Source organism: Castor canadensis, chromosome 13, assembly GCF_047511655.1.
Source record: "Castor canadensis chromosome 13, mCasCan1.hap1v2, whole genome shotgun sequence".
NCBI classification, from domain to species: domain Eukaryota; kingdom Metazoa; phylum Chordata; class Mammalia; order Rodentia; family Castoridae; genus Castor; species Castor canadensis.
The window spans coordinates 7,733,589-7,758,820 of record NC_133398.1 but is presented as its reverse complement, the minus strand read 5'-3'; the positions used below and the strand labels follow the sequence as shown (position 1 = coordinate 7,758,820).

At 48.4% G+C, this 25,232-nt stretch overlaps 2 protein-coding genes across 2 annotated transcripts; one reads left to right on the top strand and one right to left on the bottom strand.

The window, feature by feature from the left end:
• Positions 1 to 1,386: 1,386 nt before the first annotated feature.
• Positions 1,387 to 17,355, bottom strand: Trub2 (TruB pseudouridine synthase family member 2). The gene is made up of 8 exons (XM_020164304.2): positions 16,858 to 17,355; positions 16,397 to 16,528; positions 15,222 to 15,296; positions 12,944 to 13,005; positions 11,546 to 11,627; positions 9,510 to 9,582; positions 8,176 to 8,312; positions 1,387 to 7,413 (listed from the first exon to the last, which is right to left on the bottom strand). Exons 1-8 carry the CDS (start codon positions 16,964 to 16,966, stop codon positions 7,091 to 7,093), a joined length of 993 nt encoding a protein of 330 aa, XP_020019893.1. The 5' UTR covers positions 16,967 to 17,355; the 3' UTR covers positions 1,387 to 7,090.
• Positions 17,352 to 24,666, top strand: Coq4 (coenzyme Q4). Its single transcript, XM_020164307.2, has 7 exons — positions 17,352 to 17,490; positions 17,577 to 17,708; positions 18,185 to 18,281; positions 18,808 to 18,910; positions 23,140 to 23,269; positions 23,452 to 23,545; positions 24,075 to 24,666. Exons 1-7 carry the CDS (start codon positions 17,421 to 17,423, stop codon positions 24,259 to 24,261), a joined length of 813 nt encoding a protein of 270 aa, XP_020019896.1. The 5' UTR covers positions 17,352 to 17,420; the 3' UTR covers positions 24,262 to 24,666.
• The last annotated feature ends 566 nt before the right edge of the window (positions 24,667 to 25,232 follow it).

The window sequence follows — 25,232 nt, the reverse complement described above, 5'->3', positions numbered from 1 at the left end:
CCCTAGGCCTGATCAAGGGGTCCTGGGCCCCACTCTGAGAACACTCAACACTTGCCCATTGGGTCTAAAGATCCTCGAGGTGATGGTCATTCCCAGGTAATCAAGCCCATCAGCCGACAAGGAGGCTCCGCCTGGGAAAGGACTCTCCTCTCACAATCAGTTGCCCTTTGTCCTGCGTATCCTGGCTCAGGCCTCACTCAAGGAACCCTTTTTCTGCACTCCCTCTCCCCGACTTTGGGTTTGAGTGGTTTTATTTGATGATGTCCTCCTGGTGCCTATGACAATAGCAAGTACCAGACAAATATTTGTTCAGTAATGTTGAGTCAACTGGCTGGAACCCAGGCCTTTGGGAAAGTCACTTCCTCCTCAATGGGGAGGGAGAGGTCAGGGCCTATGTAGAGCCAGGCCCTCTCTCATGTACAGCCCCTGTGTCTCTAGGCTTACCTCCATGAAGTCTGGAGGAAAGGGTTCCGAGGCCCAGTGGGCAACATGAGAAAAAGACCATGCCTTATTGTTAAGTGGAAGAAGCAAGTGGCAACATATTGTTTATATTTTCACTTTGTTAAAAAGTTAACCACTGGGACTGGCAGACAGCTCAGTGGCTAAGCATGACCCTGGGTTTGATCCCAGCACACACACACAAAAGCTGGGGGCTGGTGGCTCATACTACACAGGAGGGAGAGATCAGAAGGAGAGGACAGTTCAAGGCCAGTTGGAGCAAATAGTTCACAAGATCCTATCTTGAAAATACCCAAGGGTTGAAGGAGTGGCTCAAGTGGTAGAGCACTAAGCATGAGGTCTTGAGTTCAAAACCCCATACTGCCAAAAAAGTGTTATTCATTCAATAAACATCTACCAAACACTGATATATAGGAATTTCTTTGTTGTTTTGATTTTTGGGATAGGATCTTGCCCAGGCTGGCCTTAAATTGGCCACCTTCCTGCCTCTGCCTTCTAGAGGCTGGGATTATAGCTATGTACTATTATACAGGGCCAGGTGTTCTTTTTGTTTTCCAGTACTGGGGTTTGAACTCAGTGCCTACACCTTGAGCCATTCCACCAGCTCTTTTTTGTGACGTATTTTTTTTTTCCCCAAGATAGGAACTATTTGCCTGGGCTGGCTGCGAACTGTGATCCCCCTTATCACAGACCTGAGCCCAGTGCCCAGCATTCATTTCTTTTGCTGTTGTTTTGTTTTCTTGTGGTGCTGAGAATTGAAGCCAGGATCCTGGACTTGCTAAGGTAGCACTCTAACACTGAGCTATGCCCAGCCCCAGATATTAATTAATTAATTAATTTTGGCAGGTCTTGGGTTTGAACTTAGGTCCTTGTGCTTGCTAGACATGCACTCTGTGGCTTGAGCTTCACCTCCAGATCATATATTCATTTCCTTTTTTTTTTTTTTTGGCGGTACTGGGACTTGAACGTAGGACCTCACACTTGGTAGGCAGGCACTCTACCACCTGAGCCACTGCACCAGCCCTTTTTTGGGTGTGTGTTGGGTATTTTCAAGATAGTGCTTCCTGGGATGTGACAGCCATCTGGCTGCGACATATGTCACCCTATTGATCACCAGGGTTGACTCAGCTGATCTGGATGGCTAGGTGGGTGTCCCCTCCCTCCTTCACGGCTCCATGTGTGTCCCTCCCAAAGCTGTGTGCCCGGTCCAAGAGGACAACCATTCCCAATAGAGGAGGACTGTTCTTTGGTCAAGGGTATACGAGTAGCTGTGCTCCCATTAAAACCTCCAAACGCTCTCAAAATAGGGTCTACTGGACCTGAGTAGCCTCCTGAGTAGCTAGGATTACAGGCGTGAGACACCGGCACCAGCTCAGGCTCAGATATTCACTTCTTAAAATATTTTTACTAAGTTTACTATGTTCTTGAGGCTAGGATTTAGTGGTGAACAAGACTATGTGTCACCCTTGTGGAACTTCCCATCTATAAACACGCATACAGAAATCTCTGGGAGGTTACATATGCACTCATTAAAAGATGAGTGACCGTGGGCATGGTTTAATTGGTATAGTGCTTGCCTGGCAAGCAGAAGGCCACAAAAGAAGATTGTTTTGGAGGGAGCATAATATTATTATTAAAGTTGATCAGTATCCACGGGGACAGGTCATAGGACCCTCTGCAGAAACCAAAACCGAGAGGGGCTCAAGTCCCTTGCATAAAGCACCCTAGTATTTGTACATAACCTTCACATACTCTGCATACTTGAAGTCCCCTCTTGATGACTTCTATGGAACAAAATGTTTGTAGACAGCTGTTACACTTTATTGTTTAGTATAGACACAATTTTTTTTCCTGAGTAGTTTTGATCTATGATTGGCTGAATTCAAGGATGCAGAGCTCATGCATATGGAGACTATTGTGACAACCACCTCAGGAGGAGGACTGAGTTCAAAAGAAGCAGGACAAAGGGTGGTTTAAACCACCACACTCTGGGGCCAGACAGCGCCAACTGGGTCCCTGGCTCTGTGCTACTGGCTGGGTGTCTTACAGTTTTTTGGGGCTGTTTGTAACAAGATACCATGAGGTTGGTGGCTTATAAACATGTGATTTACTTCTCATGCTTCTGGAGGTAATAGTCCCAGATCAAGGCTGGCAGATTGTGTCTGGTGAGGACCCATTTCTCACTGGGTCCTCACATGGGGGAAGGGACAGGTGAGCTCTCTTGGGCATCTCACACCCCACGGTCCCCTGGTGCTGGGGATGGGACCCATGGCCTTGGTCATACTGGGCAAACACTCTACTCCTAAGCCCCAGCCCCAGCCCTCGAGTCTCTTCTATAAGGGCACTAATGCCGTTCACGAAGGCTCCATCCTTGTGACTTAGTCACTTTCATGCCATGTCTTTGAGGGTAAGGATTTTCCGGTTTTTGTTTTTCTTTGTTTTTTGGTGGGGCTGGGATTTGAACTCAGGACTTCACCCTTGCAAAGCAAGTGCTTGACCTCTTGAGCCACACCGAGGGTAAGGATTTCTGCAGAGGAATTTTTGGGAGATAATTCCTACCACAGTATTGGGTGTCCTTTGCACTCTTCTTGCTCATTTCTCATTTATAAAACAAAGATACCCATAGAGACTAATCCCTGGGTCTGTTTGAAGATTAAATGAGATCAGGTATGTTAAATGCTGTTTCCTGATACAAGGCAAGTTCTTCTGTATTGGCCTTGTAGCATTAGGCTCATCTTGTCACCTGTATGGGACTGGCATTATTGTCCCATCTGAAAGGCGAGGAAACCCAGGTGAAAAAGAGCTGCTTGAAGAAGGCTGTGGAGAGGGATAGCTAGGTTCCCTGGGCACTGCTGGGTGCCATTCCAGCTGGCACCATGGAGTACTGGTAGCAGCAGTAGCCCCTAGGTATCCTGCAAATTCTTTTTCTTTTTTTTGTGGGACTGAGATTTTAAAATCAAGACTCTGTGCTTGCAAAGCAGGCACTCTACCACTTAAGCCAGTCTTCCCCCACCCTACCCCCTTTTTTTTTTTTGGTGGGACTGGGGTTTGAACTAAAGGTTTCACACTTGCAAAGCAGGTGCTCTACAGCTTCAGCCACACCTCCAGCCCATTTTGCTCTGGTTATTTTAGAGACGGGAATCACAATTATTTGCCCAGGCTGACCTCAGAGATCCTCCTGATCTTAGTCTCCCAAGCAGCTAGGATTGCAGGTGTGAGCCACCAGCACCCATCTGTATCCTCCCAATTCTTAAAGAGGAGTGTCTAATAACCACAGTATCACTTGCAGGGCAACTGCAGTAGGGGTAGAAGTGCTGCTGCTGTGGAGCAGGGTGGTAGTGGAGGGGAGAAAGGAGCCTGCCCTGACCTCTGGGGAATTTCCTGGTCAAAAGGCAACAGTGCTCTGAGAAGCACCAGGCCAGCACAGGTAAATGTCTAAACCACCTGTTGTGTCTCCCCAAATTTGAATGAAGTACCAACTCCCAGTACCTCAGAAGTGACCATATTTGGAATCTAGGTGGCTGTGGATGTAATTAGGCCAAAGGCCTACTAGAGCAGGATGAGCCTCTAATTTGACTGGTGCCCTTATAAAAGAGGGAAATGGGGAGACAGATAGACATGGCCACCGCCACTTAAATCTGAAGGAAGAGATGGGGGTGTTCCTATAAGCCATGGTACGCCAAAGGTCAACAGGAAACTACCAGAAGCTGGGGAAACCGATGACCCCCCAGTTTCAGGAACCAGTTCTACTGCTTCTTGACCTTGGACTCCCAGCCTCCAAGATGGAGACAATAAACTATTGTTTAAGCCACTTGGTTTGTGGTACTTTGTTATTCTGAACACAAGGGGGAAAAGACAGTCCCTAGTTGGTCTCTACTGAGTGTTTCTTTTTTCTTTTTTTTGCCGTACTGGGGTTTGACCTCAGGTCCTCATCCTTCTTAGGCAGGTTCTCTAGCTACTTGAGCCACTCTGCCAGGCAGGCCTGCTTTGTCTGGGCTGGCTTCAAACTCGATCCTCCTGATCTCTGCCTCTTGAGTAGCTAGGATTACAGGAGTGAGCCACCAGTGCCCATTGTTTTGTTTTGTTTTTTTGTGGTACTGGGGTTTGAACTTGGGGTCTAGACCTTGAGCCACTCCACCAGCCCTTTTTTGTGATGGTTTTCAAGACAGGGTCTCATGAACTATTTTCCCTGGCTGGCTTTAGACCATGATCTTCTGATCTCTGCCTCCTAAGCAGCTGGTGGCATGAGCCTCCAGTGCGTGGGTTGGAGATAAGGTCCTGCTATGTAGCCCTTGCTGTCCAACAACTTGTCCTCTTCAGCCTCCAGAATGCTGGGATTACAGGTATACCCCACCAGGCAGGCAACTATTTTTGTTGTTTTCAGGGCTGGACACCAAATTGCTGGCTTCACACATGCTAGGAGAGTACGCCACCAAGGGAGCCACTCCAGCAACTTTTTTTTTTAAGAACAGTAATTTCCAGAAAAAACTGAGGACAGTACAAAGAATTCCCACAGACTCAGCACCCAGTTTCCTGTATTATGGTATTAATGTCTCACAGCAGTGTAATATATGTTAAAGAGCCAGTATCTGTACATCCTGTTACTAACCAAAGTGCACAGTTTATTTACATTTATTATTAGATGTGTTTTGCCCTACTGTCCTTTTCCATTCCTGGACCTCACCCAGAAGACACGACATTCAGTCACCCTAGGCTCCTCTTGGTGGCTATCTGTCAGCCTTCCCTTGCTTTTGACCTTGTTCAGGTACTTTGTTAGGCGCTTCCATACTGACATCTGTTTTTGTTTTGCTCATGAGAAGAATGAGTTATGAGGCATCAGAAGAAAGATTGCAGACACGAATGGCCAGTTTCGTCACTATCAGCATAACTTACAACTACTGTTATTCACTGGCTCCACTGGCTGAGCTCCTATTTGTCAGGTACCTAGCTGGGAAACCTCTCTGCCACAGGAACAGGAGGGGGAAGGCCTGACTCTACCTTGAACAATCTTAGCTGTGAACTCAGTGCTTGGAAGAGGGAAAGTGCCTCAGGCCAACAGCTCACAGGCAGACAGAACCTTAGATGTGCAGATGTAGGAAACGCACCTGTCACCTGTTTTCATTTGTTGCCACAACCACGCCAACGATAGACAAAATTGGCATCTCCATTTCATGGAGGAGGAGGCGGAGTGTCCAAGACCTCACAACCAGAACTGTGCTGAGCCAGAGCTCCTCAGCATGCCTCCAAGCTGCAGGCTGTTGTGGAGGCCACCCTGAGAGGGTGGCCTGGGCCTGTTTCCAAGGGTAACAACATGGACAAGAGATCTTCCAGGGCTGTGGGCCTAGCTAAATTGCTAGGGCACAGACCCTGGGTTCAATCCCCAGTACTGAAAGGGGAAAAAAAAAAAAAAAAAAGTATTTCAGTGCTTTCCTCTCTTAGAGAGAGAAAAGAAAATGGAGACCAATTATCTCCTTCTACCTCAAGGGGGGGCGGGCAGTGGGAGGAATAAATAAACTAATACAAAACACATGAGGCCAAGGTGGGTCAAGCCTGGAGAAATAAAATTATTGGCAGGAAAAATGGCTAAGAATAAAGTGCCACACGTGTTGTATTTATCAACCAGTCCCTTCTTGAGGAACAGCAATCACATTTCCTGCACTTTCTGCTGCTACAAGGCAGCCATAAAGAGCTATAGGGCAGTAACTGTCAAACCAGGCTGGAAAAGTGAAACTGCTGGGTCACAGGGCAGGAGTATTAAATTCTGATACACTAATGAAATACTCCTAAAGGGCGCAGTTTCATATTCCTACCAACTCTATAGACTGCCCATGTTCTTGCTTCATCACCAATACTACATAATATTTTTTAAATTAATTAATTTTCTCATGCCAGAAAGGCAAGGCATCTCATTTTCATCTGTGGTCTTTCATTAACAGGTAAGTGGAGGCTGGGCACAGTGGCTCACGCCTGTAATCCTAGCTACTTGGGAGGCTGAGATCAGGATTGCAGTTCAAGGCCAGCTGGAATAGAGTTCATGAGACTCCATCTCGAAAGTAACCAGAGCAAAATGGACTGGAGGTGTGCCTTACACGGTACAGCACTTGCAAGCCCTGAGTTCAAAGTGCAGTCTCATTTTGTTATTGCTATTGTAGTGCTAGGATTTGAACTCAAGGCCTTGTGCTTGCTAGCAGGTGCTCTAGCACTTGAGCCATGTGTCCAGCTGGATTTCTTTTGATACACATCATCTGCCCAGTTTTCTTGTCTTCTTATTCGTAATTCAGAGAGCTCTTTGTGTATTACGGATTTTCTTTTTTCTTTTAATTTTCACTTTTAAAAATATTCTGTCATTTCTTTTGTTTGTTTTCATTTATTTTTGAGACAAGGTCCCACCACGTAGCTCAGTCTGGTGTGGAAGTTGCTATGTAGCCCAGGAGGCCTTGAATTCATGATCCTCCTGCCTCAGCCTCTCTCCCAAGTAGCTGGGATCACAGGCGTGTACTATCAGCTTCAGAGTTTTATGTCTTACACAGAAAAACTCCCCTTACTCTCATTTTCTGCACAGACATCAGTTCTGGCTCATGAACACGGAGCCTTTCTTATCTGCCCACTGTTCTACCAGCTGCCTGACCTTTCAATGCCCTGCACAGCTCTCAAGCCCCAAGGTGGATCTTGGGCCCTTAGAGTCCCAGGGCTGGCCAGGACTGGGGTGCTCTTGCGTATCTAACCTTGGCCTCAAGTTCTCCAGCTCTGCAGCCACCCGAGGGGCTGCAGCACCAATGGCATCCTGGATGCTGTTTAAGTTCCACTGGGTCCTCAGGAGGGCATCATCCAGCGTGAAGAAACCATCACGTGTGCGCCGTACTTGGGTGCAAACAGCAGTGGTCTTTAGCTCCAGGCCAATTTCATGTACCAGCTTTCGCAGCTGCTGCTGTGTCTCATGCATACACTGCACCTCTGCCAGAGACACACAATCATGGACACGGAAGTCAAAACAGCACCGGGGGACTGGCTGATCTGGACCCACAACCTCTTGGACACCTTCTGACTGCATAACAACTTGACAAGTCAGCTAAGCACTCTAGGCTTTGCCATGCAGAGTACAGCCTAAGGGCCAGCCCTGTGGGACCTAGGTGTGTGTCAGACATGCAGAGCTCAGGCCTAACTAGCACTTGCTGAGTTGGACCTGCCTTTTAAGAAGACCCACAGGTGATATATGCACAAGTTTGAGTTTGAGAAGCCCTGGTCTTAGATGAACACTGCTTATCTATAAAATGGCTGCTATGAGGAATGAAGGGATCATTTATACACGGTGCTTAGCATCGGGAGTACCCATCAGTGCTCAAGAAAATGAGTCCTTATTAATAGAACCAATGGAGACAAAGAAGGAACAAAGATCCTGAGGGACTGATTGGAAGAGACTGGAGAGGTGATGGTGGTGTCTGAGGGGCCCATAACAATGTTAAACAGCTCTGGATATGAACTGCTAGACATAACCTTTGCTTATTAAAGTTTGGCTTCAAAGGGTGATTTGGCAGGAGACAGAACAGCATTTGCTGTATGCTTTGGGTTTGGTCAAGCTCAGGTCAGCACAGGAAGGAAGTTGGCCCCCAAAGCCTTGACCAGTGAAGATCAGGGTTGGTATATGCCGGCCTTGGCCAAGCCAGAGAACAGCATTCCAGGGCGACTCTCACCACTCCAGTTTCCTGGGCAACCCACCTAACAAGAATTCTGGAGGTGTGAAGCGCAGGCACCGGATGCCAGTGATGAGCATCGGGGACTTGTTCATGGGCCGGATCACACCTCTCACTGCCATCTCATAGGCCTCCTGGGACTGCAGGTCCAGGTTGGAGTACCTGGAGAGCAGGAGGGGCAAGAATGGGTGGATGCTGTGGGGTCTCCCACCCCACCACAAAAGGTGCTTGTTCTCACTCACTCACCACATTCCCTGCTGTCCCCTGCTCCTCCAGCCACCTTCGGAGCAGCCTCTCAGCCCCTCCAGACACTGAAGGCAGCCTCTACCCATACCCTCTGGCTTCACCTATAATCCAGCTGATGGCTCCTAAGCTCTCCTTGTAGTCCATTCTCCAGCATCTCAGCCAGGCATCCTGCAGGCACCTCATTCACAAACCAACCCAAGTGACCTCAACATCATGCCCCCCACAGGTCCCAACACCCACGTGGTCCAGTTATCCTTCCAGTCTCCTCTCTCCTCGTGCCTACATCAACCTGCTGCACTGCTGTCCCTGCTGCATTCAGGCCTGCCAGGTAGTCATCGGGCACCATCCTTGTAGTCTACTCCCTGCCTCCAACTTTACTTCCCTGGCTGTTCCTCCACAGAGTCCCCAGGAACAGGACCATAGATCACTAGATGCTTCAGACCCATCCATGGTCTCCACTTCCCTTGGCCCCTTTCCCCAGCACTTCCTGTCCTTTGTGCTTGGCTCCTTGCCAGCTTCTGAACACATCTGGCTGTTTCATGTCCAAGCACTCCCACCACAGGCACTTGCCACTGGGCCTGGCTCCTGCTCATCTTTTAAACAACGCTCCCTGGACTGTTTCTCAGATAACAGCAGCTTTCCCACCTCAGGTGGCTGTTCTGCTGTGCCCTCTATACCTTAAAGGCACTGGTCTCAGCTATCTGCCTGATGCTCTCAAGTCCTCAGCATGTGTTCATAAGGCAGGGGAAATTTCTGTCCCATCTACAGACAAGGGCAGTGATATCTGGGAGTCAGGAGTCCCAAGTGGGCTGCTGCCAGGGCCTAAGCTCCTAGCCCTGTGCCTGGATGATGTGAATCCTTGGTTTCCTCTCATGAGTTCTCATGCTCCCTAAGAGGGCCCTGGAGTCTCTGGTCCTCCTGGGTTTCCACAGAAGCCATCCCGAGGCCTGGCACCCAGAGACACTTCTGCATGCCCTGGGAGGAATGGGTAGCTCCACCTGGTTTTGAATTCTGTAAACAAGATCCTAGAAATCTGCCCCAGGGTGGGTGGAGACTAGGGAGCTCCTAAGGCATTTCTTGTTGTCCTAGCATCTTTGCCAAGATCCCACTTACGTCACCAGGGCCTTCTGATGGGAGCCTTGGATCACCGCTAGGATCCTGTCCAGCTTCTCTCTGGTCACATGGTCTGGAAAAGGCATGGGGTGGAAGGGTAGGGGATGGTAGGGGCGTCTGTATACAGGTGCCCCCTGAGGCTGGGCCATAGCAAACTGGAAAACTCTGTCTAAACCAGCCCCATCCTTGGAGGGGTTCCTTGGGGGTTGGGCGTGTTTTGGGGGGGGTGCCATGGTCTTTGAGAAAAGTCTTGATGAAAACTCTGGACCCTCTTCTCAGCAAGAAACATGGAAACTTAGCATTGTGAGGACATTTTCGAGCGATCACAGATCCTTTGAAGCTATCAGATTCCAGGTTAAGAACATCTGGAAGGGGCTGGTGGAATGGCTCAAGTGGTAGAGTGCCTACCTAGAAAGCATGAGGCTCTGAATTCAAAGTTCAAACCCAACCAATCTCACAAAAAAAAAAAAAGAACATCTGGAAATGATGACCAAAGATCTAATGTGACTTGCCCAATATTCTAAGCCAGGTCTCTTAAGCCCTGGCCCATGTCAGGGGCCCTGGGAGGAAAGGTGCCATCCTCCCAAATGCAGAACCAGGCAACAAGAAATAGGAGCGCTCTGGCCCTGGTCCTTCAGGGACTTTAAGAGCCAAACCTGGGGACTTCCAAACTGCAGGAGGCAGGATCTTGGGGCCCACAAGCTCTGCAAGCAGCATGGGGACTATACCTTTGTCTTTCCTAGCACCCGGTGTTTTTTGACGTTTACTGTATTTGATAGTTATATAACTGATAAATGAATCTTCTTTAAAAAAAATTTAGATTAGCTCTGGGGTTGTGGCTCAAATGATAAAGCACCTGCCTACCAAGTGCAAGCCCTGAGTTCAAACCCCAGAACCACAAAGCAAATAAAAACCACACATAAGGGGGGAAAGGGAGGAGGGAGAAATGACCCAAACATTGTATGCACATATGAATAAATGGAAAAAAAAAAAAACCCCACAAATAACACTGGGTGCTAGAGGCTCTCACCTATAATCCTAGCTACTTGGGAGGTTAAGATTGGGAGGATCACAGTCCAATGCCAGGCAATTACTTCATGAGACCTCACCTCCAAAATAACCAGAGCAAAGTAGACCAGAGGCATGGCTCAAGTTCAAAGCCCTGACTTCAAACCCCATCATACCAAAACAACAATCAATAAATTAGATTAATAACAATAAACACCTCTACCCATCTCCCAAATTTGGGCTTCTTCCTTACCAGAAGTATAAACTTGACAATTTTTTCTAGGTGTTTTTGAATGTTGACATATATCTAAGTGTGCAAATATATAGAGTCAGGCCAGAGGTAGTGTGCAATACTGGGGCTTTAACTCAGGGCCTACACCTTGAGCCACTCCACCAGCCCCTTTTTGTGGTGGATTTTTTTGAGATAGGGGCTCATGAACTATTTGCCCAGACTGGCTTCAAATCATGATCCTCCTGATCTCTGCCTCCTGAGAAGCTTGGCTTACAGGCGTGAGCCACCGGCACCACGATCACTTTAACACATTTTCTACCTTCTAAGTGTAGGAGTATGTGGGAGGCCAAGTTTACCAAAATTGGGGACCCCATCTGATTGATCGTATGTCCCCCCAGTGTCTGATACTGGTTGGTGTTCAAAACCATCTGTCAAATGAACACATTCAACAGATCCCATGGAATGACTCAGAACACAGGCACAGTGAGAAATGAAAAGTGAGCCACCAGTCATCCATCCACCCATACCTACCCTCCATCCATCAATCTACCCATCATCCATCATCCATTCATCCACTCTCATCTATCTAATGTTCATCACCTATCCATCCATTTATGCATCCACCCTCTATCCACCCCCGTCATCCATCATCTATCCATGCAAATTTAGTAAGCACCTCCCAGCCTGAGCTTGGTGTGCTAAAAATAACTGAGCAGGCACTATTGTGGCCTGGGTAGGGAGAAGAATCAAGGGGAAACAAATGCAGAGGAAGGCAGTGGCAGTCCCGGACTCTTACCATATGTCGTCTTTTCCACCAGCCGCCCATCCTCACAGAAGTCATCAGTGGCTTTGCCCAGGAGGCCTCGCACTGTGTAATCCTGCAAGGGCAGGGACAGGAAGATCCAGTCAGTGTCCCCACAAGCCTGCTGCTGAGGAGGTGCAAGGTTGAGGTTGGGGGTGGAGGCCTCCAGTCTCCCCTCAGGAAGCTCCTGTCCAGCTGCTCCCTTGTCCTGGGAAGTTGGGGCTCTGTTGTGGGGTCTTGGGCAGCTCACTTGCTCTCTTTGTACCCAGTTCTCCCCCTGACTTAGGGACAGTGCCAGGGCCAATCTGAAAGTGCTATTTCACCTTCCAGTGCTGCAGCCACCCCAGCCTAATGTGACTAGAGTATGCCGAGAATGCCCTGTGAGCCTCTCTTCTCTCTCTGAATAGGGCTAGGTTTCAAGCCTTGATGCCTGCTCCTAGGAATTCTCCTTCTTCTAACTGCACAGCTGACGACTGCTTCTTCCATAAGTGAGAGTGTTAACAGTGGTGAGGACAGAGATGGCAACAACAGTGACAATAAATGTACTATGTGCCCAGGATTGTGCTAAGACTTTACATATAACTATCAATTTAATCTTCAAAGTAATTGTAAAGGGAAGAAACTATCCTTAGTCCGATTTTATTTTAATTAAGTAATTAATTGTTTTAGGCAGTACTGGGGTTTAAACTCAGGGCCTTGCACTTGCTAGGCAGTCACTGTCCCACATGAACCAAACCCCTAGCTCTTTTTGCTTTATTTATTTTTCAAATAGGATCTCATTTATGTCCAGATGGGCCTGGACCTTTATCTCCTGTTTATGCTTCCTATGTAGCTGGGATGACAGGTGTACTCCACCAGGCCCAGCTTTTTTTTTTTTTTTTTTTTTTTTGGTAGGATTGGGGTTTGAAATCAGGGCTTCGCACTTGCTAGGCAGATGCTCTAATGCTTGAATCACTCTGCTGGCACAAATTTCAGCTCTATTTTGTTTTTGTTTTTTTTTCTCCTGGCAGTACTAGGGTTTGAACTCAGGGTCCCATGCTTACTAGACTCTACTGCTTAAGTCACTCTGCCAGCCCAAATTTCAGCTGTTAAAGTCTTAAAGATTTCATTCCCGCTCTGAGCCTCAGTAAGCTCATCTGTATAATGAGATTAACAATAGGGGAAGTAGTGAGGTTTGCACAAGGGAATCTACATACAGTGTTCAGCAGAGTCATCAGCATATGATAATGCGGGCAGTTAGTCTCATATTATTAGTCTCCCTAGGACGTGACTATAAAAAAAGACGTCGCTGATGGCCTGGGCATTCCTATGGAATCCCAAGCACCAGAATCCTGCTAGTGATTCCCCCAGGACAGGACCAAGAGAGAAACGACCGTCCTCAGAACCACGTACCTTTGTGAGGTGAGCGTGATACATGTTGGTAAGGAGTCTGCATCCATGTCCCACGCCGAGCACTGAAAGGCAGGCAACCAACCTCATCTTGTATCCCTTTCCCATTCCCTTGGGAATCTGCACTCCCCACAATCAGAATACTCCCTCATCTGATGCTGCCAAAGCCAGCAAGGGGACAAGGAGAATTTGTGCAGGGACTGAGAGTGTTTCTCTGAGAATATGTCAAAATGCAGCTTTCTAGGCCTCAGCCATACATACTGTATCTGACTCCTGTGGGGAAGGGCCTGGGATCCTTAGCAAGCTGCCCACAGGATTCTGATACACTCAAAAGAGACAGGCATGGTGGCACTTGCCTGTAATACTGGCTACTCAGCACGCAGGAAGATCACACGTTCTAGGCCAACCTGGGCTACACAGAGAAACCCTTTCTCAAAAAACCAAAAATAAATGAGCACTGGTAGCTCATATGTGTAATCCTAGCTACTTGGGAGGCAGAAAGAGATCAGGAGGATCACAGTTTGAACCTAGCCCAGGCAAACAGTTCTCAAGACAGTATCTTGAAAATACTCAACACAAAAGAAAGGCTGGTAGAGTTGCTCAAATGGTAGAGTGCCTGCCTAGCAAGTGTGAGATCCTGAGTTCAAACCACAGAACTGCCAAAAAGAGAAAAAAACAAAACAAAAACTCAATACCACCAAAAACAAAGCAAAACAAAACCAAAAACCAAAAATAACCACCACCAACAAAATGTGGGTGTCAGCCAGGCACTGCTGGCTCATGTCTATAATACCAGCTACTTAGGGGGCAGAGATTAGGAGGATTGAGGTTCAAACCCAGCCTGTGCAAATAGTTCGAGAGACCCTATCTTGAATATACCCCACACAAAAAATAGGGCTGGTGGAATGGCTCAAGTGGTAGAGCACCTGCCTTGCACGCATGACACCCTGAGTTCAAACCCCAGCACTACCAAAAAAAAATTCTGGGGTATCTCTATGTGTAACCTTTAACTTCTTTGGGCCTTGAGCTCTACATTAGTAAAACGGGTAAAAACACTGGCTGGATGATGGAGTGGCTCAAGTGACAGACCACCTGCCTGGCAAGTATAAGGCCCTGAGCTCAAACCCAAGTACCATAAAAACAAAAACAACGAACACTGTCTAATGCCTGTCAGTGTTGTGCAAACAGAAGGAAGCAATACACAAAGCAAGGCCCAACAAACAAGCAATGGCCACTGTGGCCACTTCCTGCCTCTCTCCTGATCTGTTTGTCTCTCTGGCTAAAGGAACAATCCTTCATTCACTCTTGGAGAGGGTGAACATGGAGGGAGTATATCACATCTGCCTGCCTGTGTCCCAGAAAGCAAGACAAGGGGACCAAGACTGCTGAGGATGGAAAATGTGGCTACCACCTGACCCTAGCTCATGACTCAGGGCTTTGTGTACCTAGCTCCGGCAACATCCAGACCCTAGCCAGAAGAGATAGTCACATACATGGCTGGCCTATAATGTAATGATGGTGTCCCCCTGGGACCAGGGGCATTCCCTAGCCCTACAGGGCAGGCCAAATCACCTAAGCTGAGGCCTGACTTTCTTCATCCAGAAAAATCACACAGTATGTACCTGAGAAGGTTGCTGTGTTGAAAGCCAGGCATGGTGGTGCATGCCTATAATCTCAGCTATTTAGAAGGCAGAGCAGAAAGACTTCAAGTTCTAGCCCTGGTAAAAGATACTGAGACTTGCAGGGCACTAGCAGCTCATGCCTATAATTCTAGCTACTTGGAAGGCTGACATCAGGAGGATCTCAGTCCAAAGCCAGCCTGGGCAAATAGTTTGAGAGACCCTATCTCAAAAATACCCAAAACAAAACACGGGTGGAAGAGTGCCTGCCTAGCAAGCACAAAGCCCTGAGTTCAAACCCCAGTAACTGCCAAAAAAAACCCAAACAAACAAACAAACAAAAAAAAAACAGCCAGGCACTGATGGCTCATGCCTATAATCCTAGTACTCAGGAGGCAGAGATAAGGAGGATTGTGGTTCAAAACCAGCCCGGACAAATAGTTCAAGAGACTCTATGTTAAAAAAAAAACCAAAAAACCCTTCACAAAAAAAGGGCTGGTGGAGCGGCTAAAGGTGTAGGGCCCTGAGTTCAAGCTACAGTACTGCCAAAAAAAAAAAAAAAAAAGTGGTTGTCAGGTGAGAAGTAGGCTGGGCTCTTGGTAGCCCCCTGATCCTTCCCCAAGCTGTTAGCACTGCACCCCCAGGCTGTCCACATCACCTACCAAGCACCCCAGAAGCTTGGGCATCCAGCCGGTGTCCCACACCAATCTTCAGGCTGGTGAATGCTGGTCCGTGTACTGGAAAGAAACAACAAGGTCCATTTCCTCACCTAATCAAGCCTCAAGGATGGGTTGTGTGATGACCTCACTCTTAGGAATGGAGCTACATGGAGCCCAAATTAGGATCAGGCTAGTCTCTCAGGCTGGAATATGGGGCCCAGAGTGGTTTCTTCAGTTCCTGGGACCCAGGAAAAGGCAACCCAAGAGGCCTCTTACTCTGCCTATCATCACTCTCCTGTGAGAGCTTCAAGAGGACTGGTCATAACACTACAGATCAAGTTTGTGGGGTTCCCTGCTTAGCTCCTGCTGATGGATGTCCTAGTCAGTCTCTCAGCTTTTTATGTAAGTGCTAAGAGAAAAGAGAATACTCCCACCACCCAGCACGACAATTAAACAAAAAAGAAAACAGATTATGTCACCCCAAGATATGCCTCTCTCTCTTGCTCTTTTGTTTTTTTTTGGTGGGACTGGGGTTTTAACTCAGGGCTTCATGCTTACAAAACAGGTGCTCTACCCCTTGAGCCACACCTCCAGTTCATTTTGTTCTAGCTTTGCAAGTGCAAAGCCACAGTCCCATCAAAAAAAAAAAAAAAAAAGGAAAAAAAAAAAAAGAATTTTACCTAAGGTCTCAATTCCTATCTGAAGCCCTAGAATAGGAGGAGTCAGCAAACTACAAAACTATGTTTTGTTTGGTTTTAAAAGACAGGATCTCTGTGTTGCTCAGGATGGCTCAGAACTCCCAGGATCAAGAGATCCTTCTGCCTCAGTTCCCCTAGTTAACTGGGACCACAGGCACATACCCTGCTGTCTGTAGTGTTTTACATTACAATCATAAAAGTTTTATTAGAACACAGGTTCATTCCTTTCCACACTGTCTACAGCTGTTTTGCACTACAATGGCACAACTGAGCAATTGTTAACAGAAACCACGTGGCCTGCATGCAAGGTCTAAAATATTTAGAGTCAGTGCCTTTCCAAGAAAGATTGACAATCCCTGGTCAAACTTCACATCATCCCCACCATGGCCCTTCAAGAGTCTGGGACAGGAATCTCAGTACTGATCTGGCCAAGGATTTCCTGGGAAGTGACACCCAGGATCCTGCTTGAATCTGCTTTACCCAGCCTGTGGTTGGTGAGAGTGGGCACACTAGCGGCTGTGAGAGTCAGTTCCTTCTCTTCGCTGCCTTCCATAGGGGCCAGCAAGAAGCGAACGCGATGTTCAGGAGCGGGAGGCTTCCCAGCGTTCAGACCTGAATGCAAACAGGTAAGAATATATTGTCAATTCTGTCTGAACACCTGGGGAAAAAGGGACCGGGAAGAGTGAAGATGTAGAAGACAGAAGCGAACCATGTAGAGCACAGAATACCAGTAGTTAAGTCTTGGGTTCAAATACCGTGTGACAATGGGCGATACTAACTCAGTTTCCCTAGCTGAAAATAACGGAAAGTGAGGAGTAATGAAGTGTATTGAACAGATGGTTAGGAAAGCGCTCCGCACATGCGAATAGGAAGGATCAGAAGCAGAGATGGACTCTCAGAAGAACCGGAGCAGGATCGTGGGTCTGGTTCGAAACACTCACCCTTCAGAAGCTGCAGCTCCACAGTATCCCGCAGGTGCAGCCATTTTAATCCCGGGGGCTTATAGACCGCGAAGAGCCCGTGGAGGCGCGCCAGGCCAGCAGACCCCATACCTTAGGTCCACGGTCCCCGCCCGCCGAAAAGCTGGGCTCTGAGCGGAAGTGCCGTGCGGTCCTACCCCAAATGTGGTCCTTACGGTAGGCGCCGCCATGTTCCGCGGCCGGAAGAGGTTCTCATCTTATTGTCCTCGGGGAAAACGTGACGTGGAGGAGAAAATAGGGCCTAGAGTCGAGCCGCCAAGCTAGAATAGTTACGACGCGTTTGGAGACCCTTTCAGCGCTGAGGGAAATGGGGAGACTCTTAAGTCGGTAGAGGCAGTAGACAGGTTGAGTATGTTCCTTCTCATACTTAGGCATAGTTCTCCTTCTTGTCCATACTGCGTTTCCCCTCAAAAAGCCACAGACAGCGTCGTCGGAAGGTCTCTTGAGTGCTTGGGCGCTGCGTCGCCAGAGGAATGTCGCAAGTCCGCTTTGCCCCGCCCATCCGCTAGCGGAAGTCCGCTGCCATGGCGACGCTGCTACGCCAGGCCCTGCGCCCCCTCCGCCTGCTCCTCGGCGGTCCCCGGCCTGCTACAGGTAAGTGGAGACGGGACCCAGGCGGAGGCGGGAAGAGCCTGTGTGAGCCGGATTCCTCTAACCTCAGCTTTTTTCCTTCCCTGCAGATGTGCCCTTCCGGGCCGGGAGCCATGGCGCCGGCCTGCTATACCCGGACCACATACCCACCACTCCGCTGCAGAAGGCGCTGCTGGCCGCAGGCTCCGCGGGAATGGCGCTCTACAACCCATACCGCCACGGTAAGGAAGTGCTCCGTGCTCAGGCGGAGGCTTCAAGAGATCGAGGAGTCCTTGCCTTGGAAGCCTGAATATGTCACAACCTCTGTCAAAGTTGAGCCTCCAGCCGGGTGCCAGTGGCATCCTAGCTACTTGGGAGGCTGAAATCGGGAGGATTGCGGTTCGAGGCCAGTAGTTCGCGAGACCTCCCATCTCCAGAATAACCAGAGCAAATGGACTGGAGGTGTGGCTCAAGCGGTAGAGTGCCTGCTTTGCAAGCCCTGACTTCAAAACCCAGTCACAGACACACACAAAGATTAATAGCTATAAATATATCGAGGCTTTGCCGCTGTGCGAGGTGATTTGCTAAGCATTTAACATGATACTTATCACTAAGATGTAGGTATCATCCCTGTTTTATTATGTAGAAAACTAAGGCTCAGACCAGGTCAGGTTGCTTAGATCACATCTCCCATCTGTGCCCATTTCTGTTGTTTCAGACATGGTAGCCGTTCTGGGCGAGACCACAGGATGCCGCACCCTGAAGGTCCTCAGGGACCAGATGAGGAGGGATCCAGAGGGAGCTCAGATCCTACAGTAGGTCCCAGTTCTGCCTAGCGGCTTGGGGGCATTCTCTAGGGATCCTGACCTTTATAGAGTCACATTGTGTCAGTCCTCTTTCTCTAGAGAGTTTTTCTTAATAGGCTGACCATGGATGGTTGCACAGGCTGGGCACTGTTCAACTCCAGAAGCACATACATGTGTATGCAAGATAATCTCTGGATTATGCAATGTGGTGACTCAACTTAGTGCCAGCCATGGGGGTCTGTGCCTTTGTTAAACTCCCATAACATGCTGGCTGTACCCCTCTCCTACAGTACCTTTTGTGAATACCATGGTCATATTCAAGGGCTCCTTTCCTGCCCACATCATGCAAGCAGCAACCACGTCCTTGTTTTGTGGGAGTTTCCTCAGTCGTTGGCACAGTAGCAGGTGCTCCATCAGGGCCATGGCCGAATTGCTGCCTTGTGTCCCCACCCCCATCCCTCACTTTCTCCAGCTGGACCTTTCACTGCCTTTGCTGATACCCTTCTATATCCACGTCCTGCCTTCCACCTTTCAGGGAACGTCCCCGGATCTCACTGTCCACCCTTGATCTGGGCAAGCTCCAGAGCCTGCCTGAAGGCTCCCTTGGCTGCGAGTATCTCCGGTTCCTGGATGTGAATGTAAGTTTCCAGCTTCTGGGAATCTGGTAGTCACCAAGGGCAGAGGAATGGCATGGAAGTGATCTGAGGCATGAGGATCCCTGATCTGCCACCATGGGCAAGAGTGCTTTTCAGTCTCATGCCTATTTGTCATTTTTATTGGATGGGCAAATGTGCTGGGAACATCATTCCAAATGACAGTACTGGCTAGTGTTTATTAACCTCACACTGTGTGTCAAATGCCAGGGTCATTCACAAACTTGGTGGGTCCTCCCAACAACCCTTCAAAGTATGTTCTGTGATTACCTCTTTCGGTAGATGGGGAAATAGGCTCAGTAGTTAAGCAACTTGCTAATTTCACATAGCCAGTTTTACTGGAGGCAGTGTTTAACCCCAGGTCATGCTCTGAACTGCTGTACTGTATCCCCCTGGTCCAGGGACATTACTTTCCCTAGAGTGTGACAAGTGTGGCATGCTTCAGCCCCAGATAGGGAGGATGGTAGGTGGAAGTAGGAAGTCCCCAAATACTGAAGAACTCACTCATGCATTCCGAAGCATCTGCTGTCCCTGTCCTGTGGGTCTTGTAGTCTAGTTGGAGAGGTAGATAATAAAATGGCTTTAAAAAATCATGTAAGGGCTGGTAGAGTGGCTCAGGTGATAGAGCACTTGCCTAGCAAGTGTGAGGCCCTGAGTTCAAACCCCAGTACCACAAATAATAATAATAATAAGGTAAAAATTCAGATAAAGCTGGGCACTGGTAGCTCACGCCTGTAATTCTAGCTACTCAGAAGGCAGAGTTCAGGAGGCTCGAGGTTTAAAGCTAGCCTGGGCAAATAGTTGGTAAGACCCTATCTTGAAAAAACCCAACACAAAAAAGGACTGGCACACTGGCTCAAATAGTGGAGCACCTGCCTAGCAAGCATGAGGTTATGAGTTCAAACCCTAATACCTCTAAAAAAAAAAAATTCAGGTGAAAATATTTATTGAGTGGGGGGAAGGGGGGAGAAATGACCCAAACATTGTATGCACATATGAATAAAAGAAAAAAAATGAAAAGAAAATATTCATTGAATACTTAGTATGTATGAGGTACTGCTGTCATCTGTTGGGGTGCAGTGAACAAAAGCAGCAAAAAACCTGCTTTTGTGGAGCTCACATGCTAGCAGATAGGTGCTCCGAAGAAAACAAGTAAATGTGATACAGGACAACTTTGGACTAAGGGAGAATGTGGCCACTTCTGATAGGTGGCCAGGGGAAGGGACTTGGAAAATTAGGAGTTGGTCTCTGGAAACTGGAAAGAACACTCTGAGCAGACAGAACAGCAGGTACAAAGACTCTGTGTATTTCAAAGAAAATTAGTAAGTTCAGCGTGGGATGAATATGTAGCATGCATGAGACCCTGGGTTCCATCCCAGTGACACACATACACACACACGAGGCCCTGAGTTCCATACCCCCCCCACACACAAGGCCCTGGATTCCATACCCCATAACTCCTGCTCCCCCACACACACGATGCCCTGGATTCCATACCCCGTACACACACACACACACACACACACAGTACCAGAGGAGCGAGTGGGGAAAGGCAAAGAGTAGGCTGGAAGGTCAGCTGGGCCTCCCAGGCCCTGAAGGCTTTGGGAAGGAATCAGTATTTTGTAATAGGAGCTGTCAACTTTGAGCAGGATAGTAAGATGACCTGATTTTATAAAAGATCTTAGGATACATCTGGGCCATCTTACCTCACCCTCACATCACTTGCACATGCTCTGGGTGCCTCTCCAGTAGCTCTACAACCTGGCTCAGGACCAGGCTGGAGAAGGGGGACCAAAGGTTACCCTAAAACAGGGTTCCTCACCTTTGTGCTACCAGTGCTTTGGGCTAGATGACTTTGTTGTGGGACTGTCCTGCGTCTTACAGGATGTCTAGCAGCATCCCTGGCCTTGACCTGCAAGATGCCAGTAGAATCCCCCAAGTGGTAACAACCCGAAATGTTTCTAGATATTGCAGATGTCCCCTGCTGAGCAACTGAGAACCACTGCTCTAGAGGGGCATTGTTCCCAAGATAGTGATCTGACCCTCACCCTCTCCTAATACAATAGCTTGGCAGAGCAATCACCCACCCTATTTTCTACCATCTGCGGCATCTTTCACTAGAATGCAAGCTGTTTCACCACGCAAAACCTGCCAGGGTGACCTGCCCCAAGTACCGCCCAGGGAGGGGCAGCCTTAGTCTTGTTGCTATGGAATGGAGAGGAGGCAGGAGTCTTACCAGAGCCACCCAGGGCACCTTACCCAGCAACTGCACTAGTATGGTAACATGATGTCATTGTGACACTTCAGCAAGGAAACCAGCAGCCCACAGAATGGGAAGGGACACCTTTATCCCAAATGAGATTTAGCTAAAGGTTCAAGGCGAGGCCATCTTACCTGAGTCTTGACATTGGTAAGAGTGTGATGATCTCATAGTATCAAGATGGAGTTAAGCAGAGCCTGAGTTAAAACCCTGTCTCTTCCCAGCTTTATAGCCCTAGGCAACCCCCATTTGAAGTTAGGAGACCTAACCCCTAACCTTTGCCATCAAAGGTTACATGGCTGACTTACAAGGATGTCAAAGTTACTGACTGTAGAATCCAACAGTCTTTGTTTCAAATTCTGACTCAGTGACTTTATTAGCTATGTGATCTTGGGCAAGTTATTTTATCTTTCTAAGCCTTATTTTACTTTTTCTTTTTTTTTTTTTTTTGGCAGTACTGGGGTTTTAGCTCAAGGCCTCACACTTGCTAGGCAGGCGTTCTTCCACTTGAGCCACTCTGCCAGCCCAGCACCTTGTTTATCTTACCTATGTCTGAGCCTAATAATAGTATCTACTTCCTAGATTATTATGAAATTGACAGTACACGTAAAGGACATTGTACAGGACTGGCACCTAGTAGGTACTTAATCAAAGTAGTTGCTATTACTATAATCAATCCCACTTTACACAGCAAGTAAACTACAGAGGAAATTAGGTTCTGGGGCCCAACAAGGAATCAGACCAAACATGACACTGAGCCAGCAAGCCCCAAAGCAATGAAGACCTCAAATTCCTTGGTTTCTCAGATAGTCTAAGGCCATGCCTCAGACCAGCCTGCTCCCACTGTATGTGGGTTCTGCTACGAACTCAGAAAGACACGGTCAGGTAAGGGAGCATAGTCTATCCCTACCTGGGGTCAGGGAAGTGTTCAGAGCTGGCCCTTTCCTCAAGCATTCAAGAGATACTTATTCATCCAGCCCTGGACAAGGCACCAGAGTTACAACAGTGAGGAAAATGGCCAGCTCTGCCTCCTGAGTAGCTAGGATCACAGGTGTGAGCCACCTGCGTCTGGCTTTAATCCTTTTATTTATGCCTCCTTCATCCTCTCTTGTAATCATTTACAGGCATGGGATACTATGCCCAGCTATTGGTTGTAGTTGTATCTTGATAACTCACCTTCCATCCCCACCCTTCACCCCCTTGCCTTGAACCTCCATTCTCCTCCCAATCTCCACCTTCAAAGTACCTGGGATTAAAGGTGTAAGCCACCTTGCCTGGTCCCTGTTTTTTATTTTTTATTGTGGTTTTAATAAAAAGGCATATGACATAATATTTACCATCTTAACATTTTAAATATGTAGTTTAGTAATATTAAGTATAAGTGCAAAATGCACTGGAGGTGTGGCTCAAGTGGTGGAGTGCCCGCCTAGCAAACATGAAGACCTGAGTTCAAACCCCAGTTTAGCAAAAAAAAAAAAAGGTATGCGTGAAGTAATATTAAGTATATTCCCTTCTTTACTTCCCTTCTGATTTTCAGAACTTTTTCCTCTTGCAAAACAGAAGCTCTGTAACCACTAAACAACTCCCCAAGTTGAGCATGGTGGTTCACAACTGTAATCCCAGAATTTGAGAGGCAGAGGCAGAAGGATTCTGAGTTCTAGGCCAGCCTAAGCTACATAGTGAGACCCTGTCTCAAAAAATAACTCCCTATTTCCCTTCCCACTAGGGGCTTTAGAGTCTTAACAAGCTACACATTTGTAGCCCCCCGGGTGCTGCTAATCATCTCATTCCCTGCCTGAGGCCTCCCTTGTGGGCAGATTTGGGCAGAAATAGTCAGCAGGGTTTTCAGATGGGGTAGGAGTTTGGTGGAAGTGGTTGAGAGTCAAGGAGGGGCTGGCCAGTCAGGCCCTGGGAACTGTCAGGAATGGGTCTAGGGGAGGATCATGTTTGTCAGAGGGTCTCTCCAGACACCCGAGCACCCACCCGCTTCGTGGACGATGAGGAGCTAGCATATGTGATCCAGAGGTACCGGGAGGTGCACGACATGCTCCACACCCTGCTGGGGATGCCCACCAACATCTTGGGTAAGTATACCAAGTCTTCTGCCTGAGAGTAGCTGATGGCAGGACACTGCAGCCAGCTGTTTGTGGGATGGGACCTGGGCTTATCTGTCTCTACCACTCACCTATCAGATGGCCCGGTGGATATGGAGGAAGGGCAAGGCCCCCTTCTAGGCACCTGCTCACTTCTCATCCCTGACCCCCAGGAGAGATCGTGGTGAAGTGGTTTGAGGCTGTGCAGACTGGCCTGCCCATGTGCATCCTGGGTGCACTCTTTGGACCAATCCGTCTCAGTGCTCAGTAAGTTTTAAAGTGTGTGTGTGGGGGGTAAGAACTCAGAATGGCCAGGGCTCCAAGAAACAGGGAAGGGTGTGCAGGCCCTGAGCAACACCCCCCCACACACACACACAAATACCCAGAAAGGCTGTCCAGGAAACAAAGGTGGAAGAATGACGTAGAAAAGGGAACTGGCCTGGGACAGTGAACAAAACCTAGACCCCAGGGTCAGAATGACATGAGCCTGTGGAAGGCAGGTAGCACTGGTTTTTGAAATTGAATACGCCTCTTTGTTTGTTTATGGCAGTACTGAAGTTTGGATTCAGGGCTTTGCACTTACAAGGCAAGCACTCTACCATGTGAACCACACCTCCATTTCAATAGCCCTATATTTAAATCCAAGCTTTGGTGTGTTCAAGATGTGTGGTTTAGGGCACAAGATTTCACCGCGCCTCCTTCCTGCTTAGGTCTGAAGGAGGATTAACTGCACAGATGCACACTAAATGCTGAGCCCTGTGACTTTATGTCTTCTTTTCCTTCCACTACCCCACAGGAGCCTGCAAGTGCTGGTCTCGGAGCTGATCCCATGGGCAGTTCAGAATGGACGCAGGGCCCCATGTGTCCTCAACCTGTACTATGAGCGGCGCTGGGAGCAGCCCCTGAAGGCCCTGCGGGAGGAGCTGGGCATCACGGCGCCACCTCTGCAGATGCAGGGCCTGGCCTGGCCTAGCCTAGCCTGAGCCACTTGTACTAGGAGGGCTTGACCTGCCTTCCTCAGGGCACAGGGGCTATTGCCACTGCCTCTGTTCCTTCTCTGAACATTGACTTCTGGATGTCATTTATCATAATTGTCATAACCACTGTTGTGTGGTTTTAAGGGCCTGCATAGGAGGGAGCAGGCAGGTCAGTGGGGCTCCCAGGGGAGCTAGGAGAGGTATCTGTGCACAAGAATCAGCTGTCTTAGGATTATGCTAGAATGCTTACATCCAAAGCCCCTATTTAGGACTCCTCCCTGCCAGCCAGGGTTTTCTCTGGGTCAGGTGAGGTGTCTTCACAGGAGTGAGAGCTACATCAAGTGCCAAAAGCTGGCAAGAGGGGGCCAGGAGGGAGGAGAGTCGGCTATTTGAATAAAGGCTCCCATCAGACTAGTGTCTGCTTGTCCTCCTTGCCCCAGTGTTGCCTTGGGCCTTCCCAGCGCTGAGGGTGAAGCTCCCTCCCAACCTGAACTTCAGCTGCTTGTCCCTCTCCTCAGGTCTGAAGTAAGGCATTTTCAGATTGAAATCCCTAACTAACTGAGGACCCAGGGCAATTCCCCTCCCTCTGCATTTGAGCCCCGCTTTTATCATGTCAGTAATAGTGACAAGGCCTGCCTCCTAGGGTTTGGGGGTTTCCTGAAGTAAAGTACAAAAGAGCTGCAGAGAAAGGACCAAGGGTCCTTTTGTGTGTTTGTATGTTTTGGTTTTTGGATTTTTGAGACAGTCTCCCTGTGTAGCCCAGGCTGGCCTCAAAGTCTAGATTTTCCTGACTCAGCCTTGGGAGTAGCTGAAACTATGGGTGCACACGATCAAGCCCAGCTACTTCCTGCCCTTGGGAATAGCACTTTGTCCCCAGGTTATTACATGGTGAGTGCCTTGTCATTCACATGTCTGCTCAAATGTCACCTCAGAGAGGCTTTTCCTGACCACTCCATCTGAGGCAGCACAGAGAAGGG

Bases quoted from the DNA above. Each gene is read 5' to 3' on its own strand.
- Trub2 (XM_020164304.2), bottom strand. From the start codon at position 16,966: ATGGGGTCTGCTGGCCTGGCGCGCCTCCACGGGCTCTTCGCGGTCTAT. The intron at 11,628-12,943 runs GTACGTGGTTCT...CTGCCCTTGCAG, and splicing joins ATCACGCTCACCTCACAAAG to GATTACACAGTGCGAGGCCT. The intron at 8,313-9,509 runs GTAAGTGGGATC...CCTGCTCTCCAG, and splicing joins CATCAGAAGGCCCTGGTGAC to GTACTCCAACCTGGACCTGC.
- Coq4 (XM_020164307.2), top strand. From the start codon at position 17,421: ATGGCGACGCTGCTACGCCAGGCCCTGCGCCCCCTCCGCCTGCTCCTC. The intron at 17,709-18,184 runs GTAAGGAAGTGC...CTGTTGTTTCAG, and splicing joins CTACAACCCATACCGCCACG to ACATGGTAGCCGTTCTGGGC. The intron at 18,911-23,139 runs GTAAGTTTCCAG...CATGTTTGTCAG, and splicing joins TCCGGTTCCTGGATGTGAAT to AGGGTCTCTCCAGACACCCG.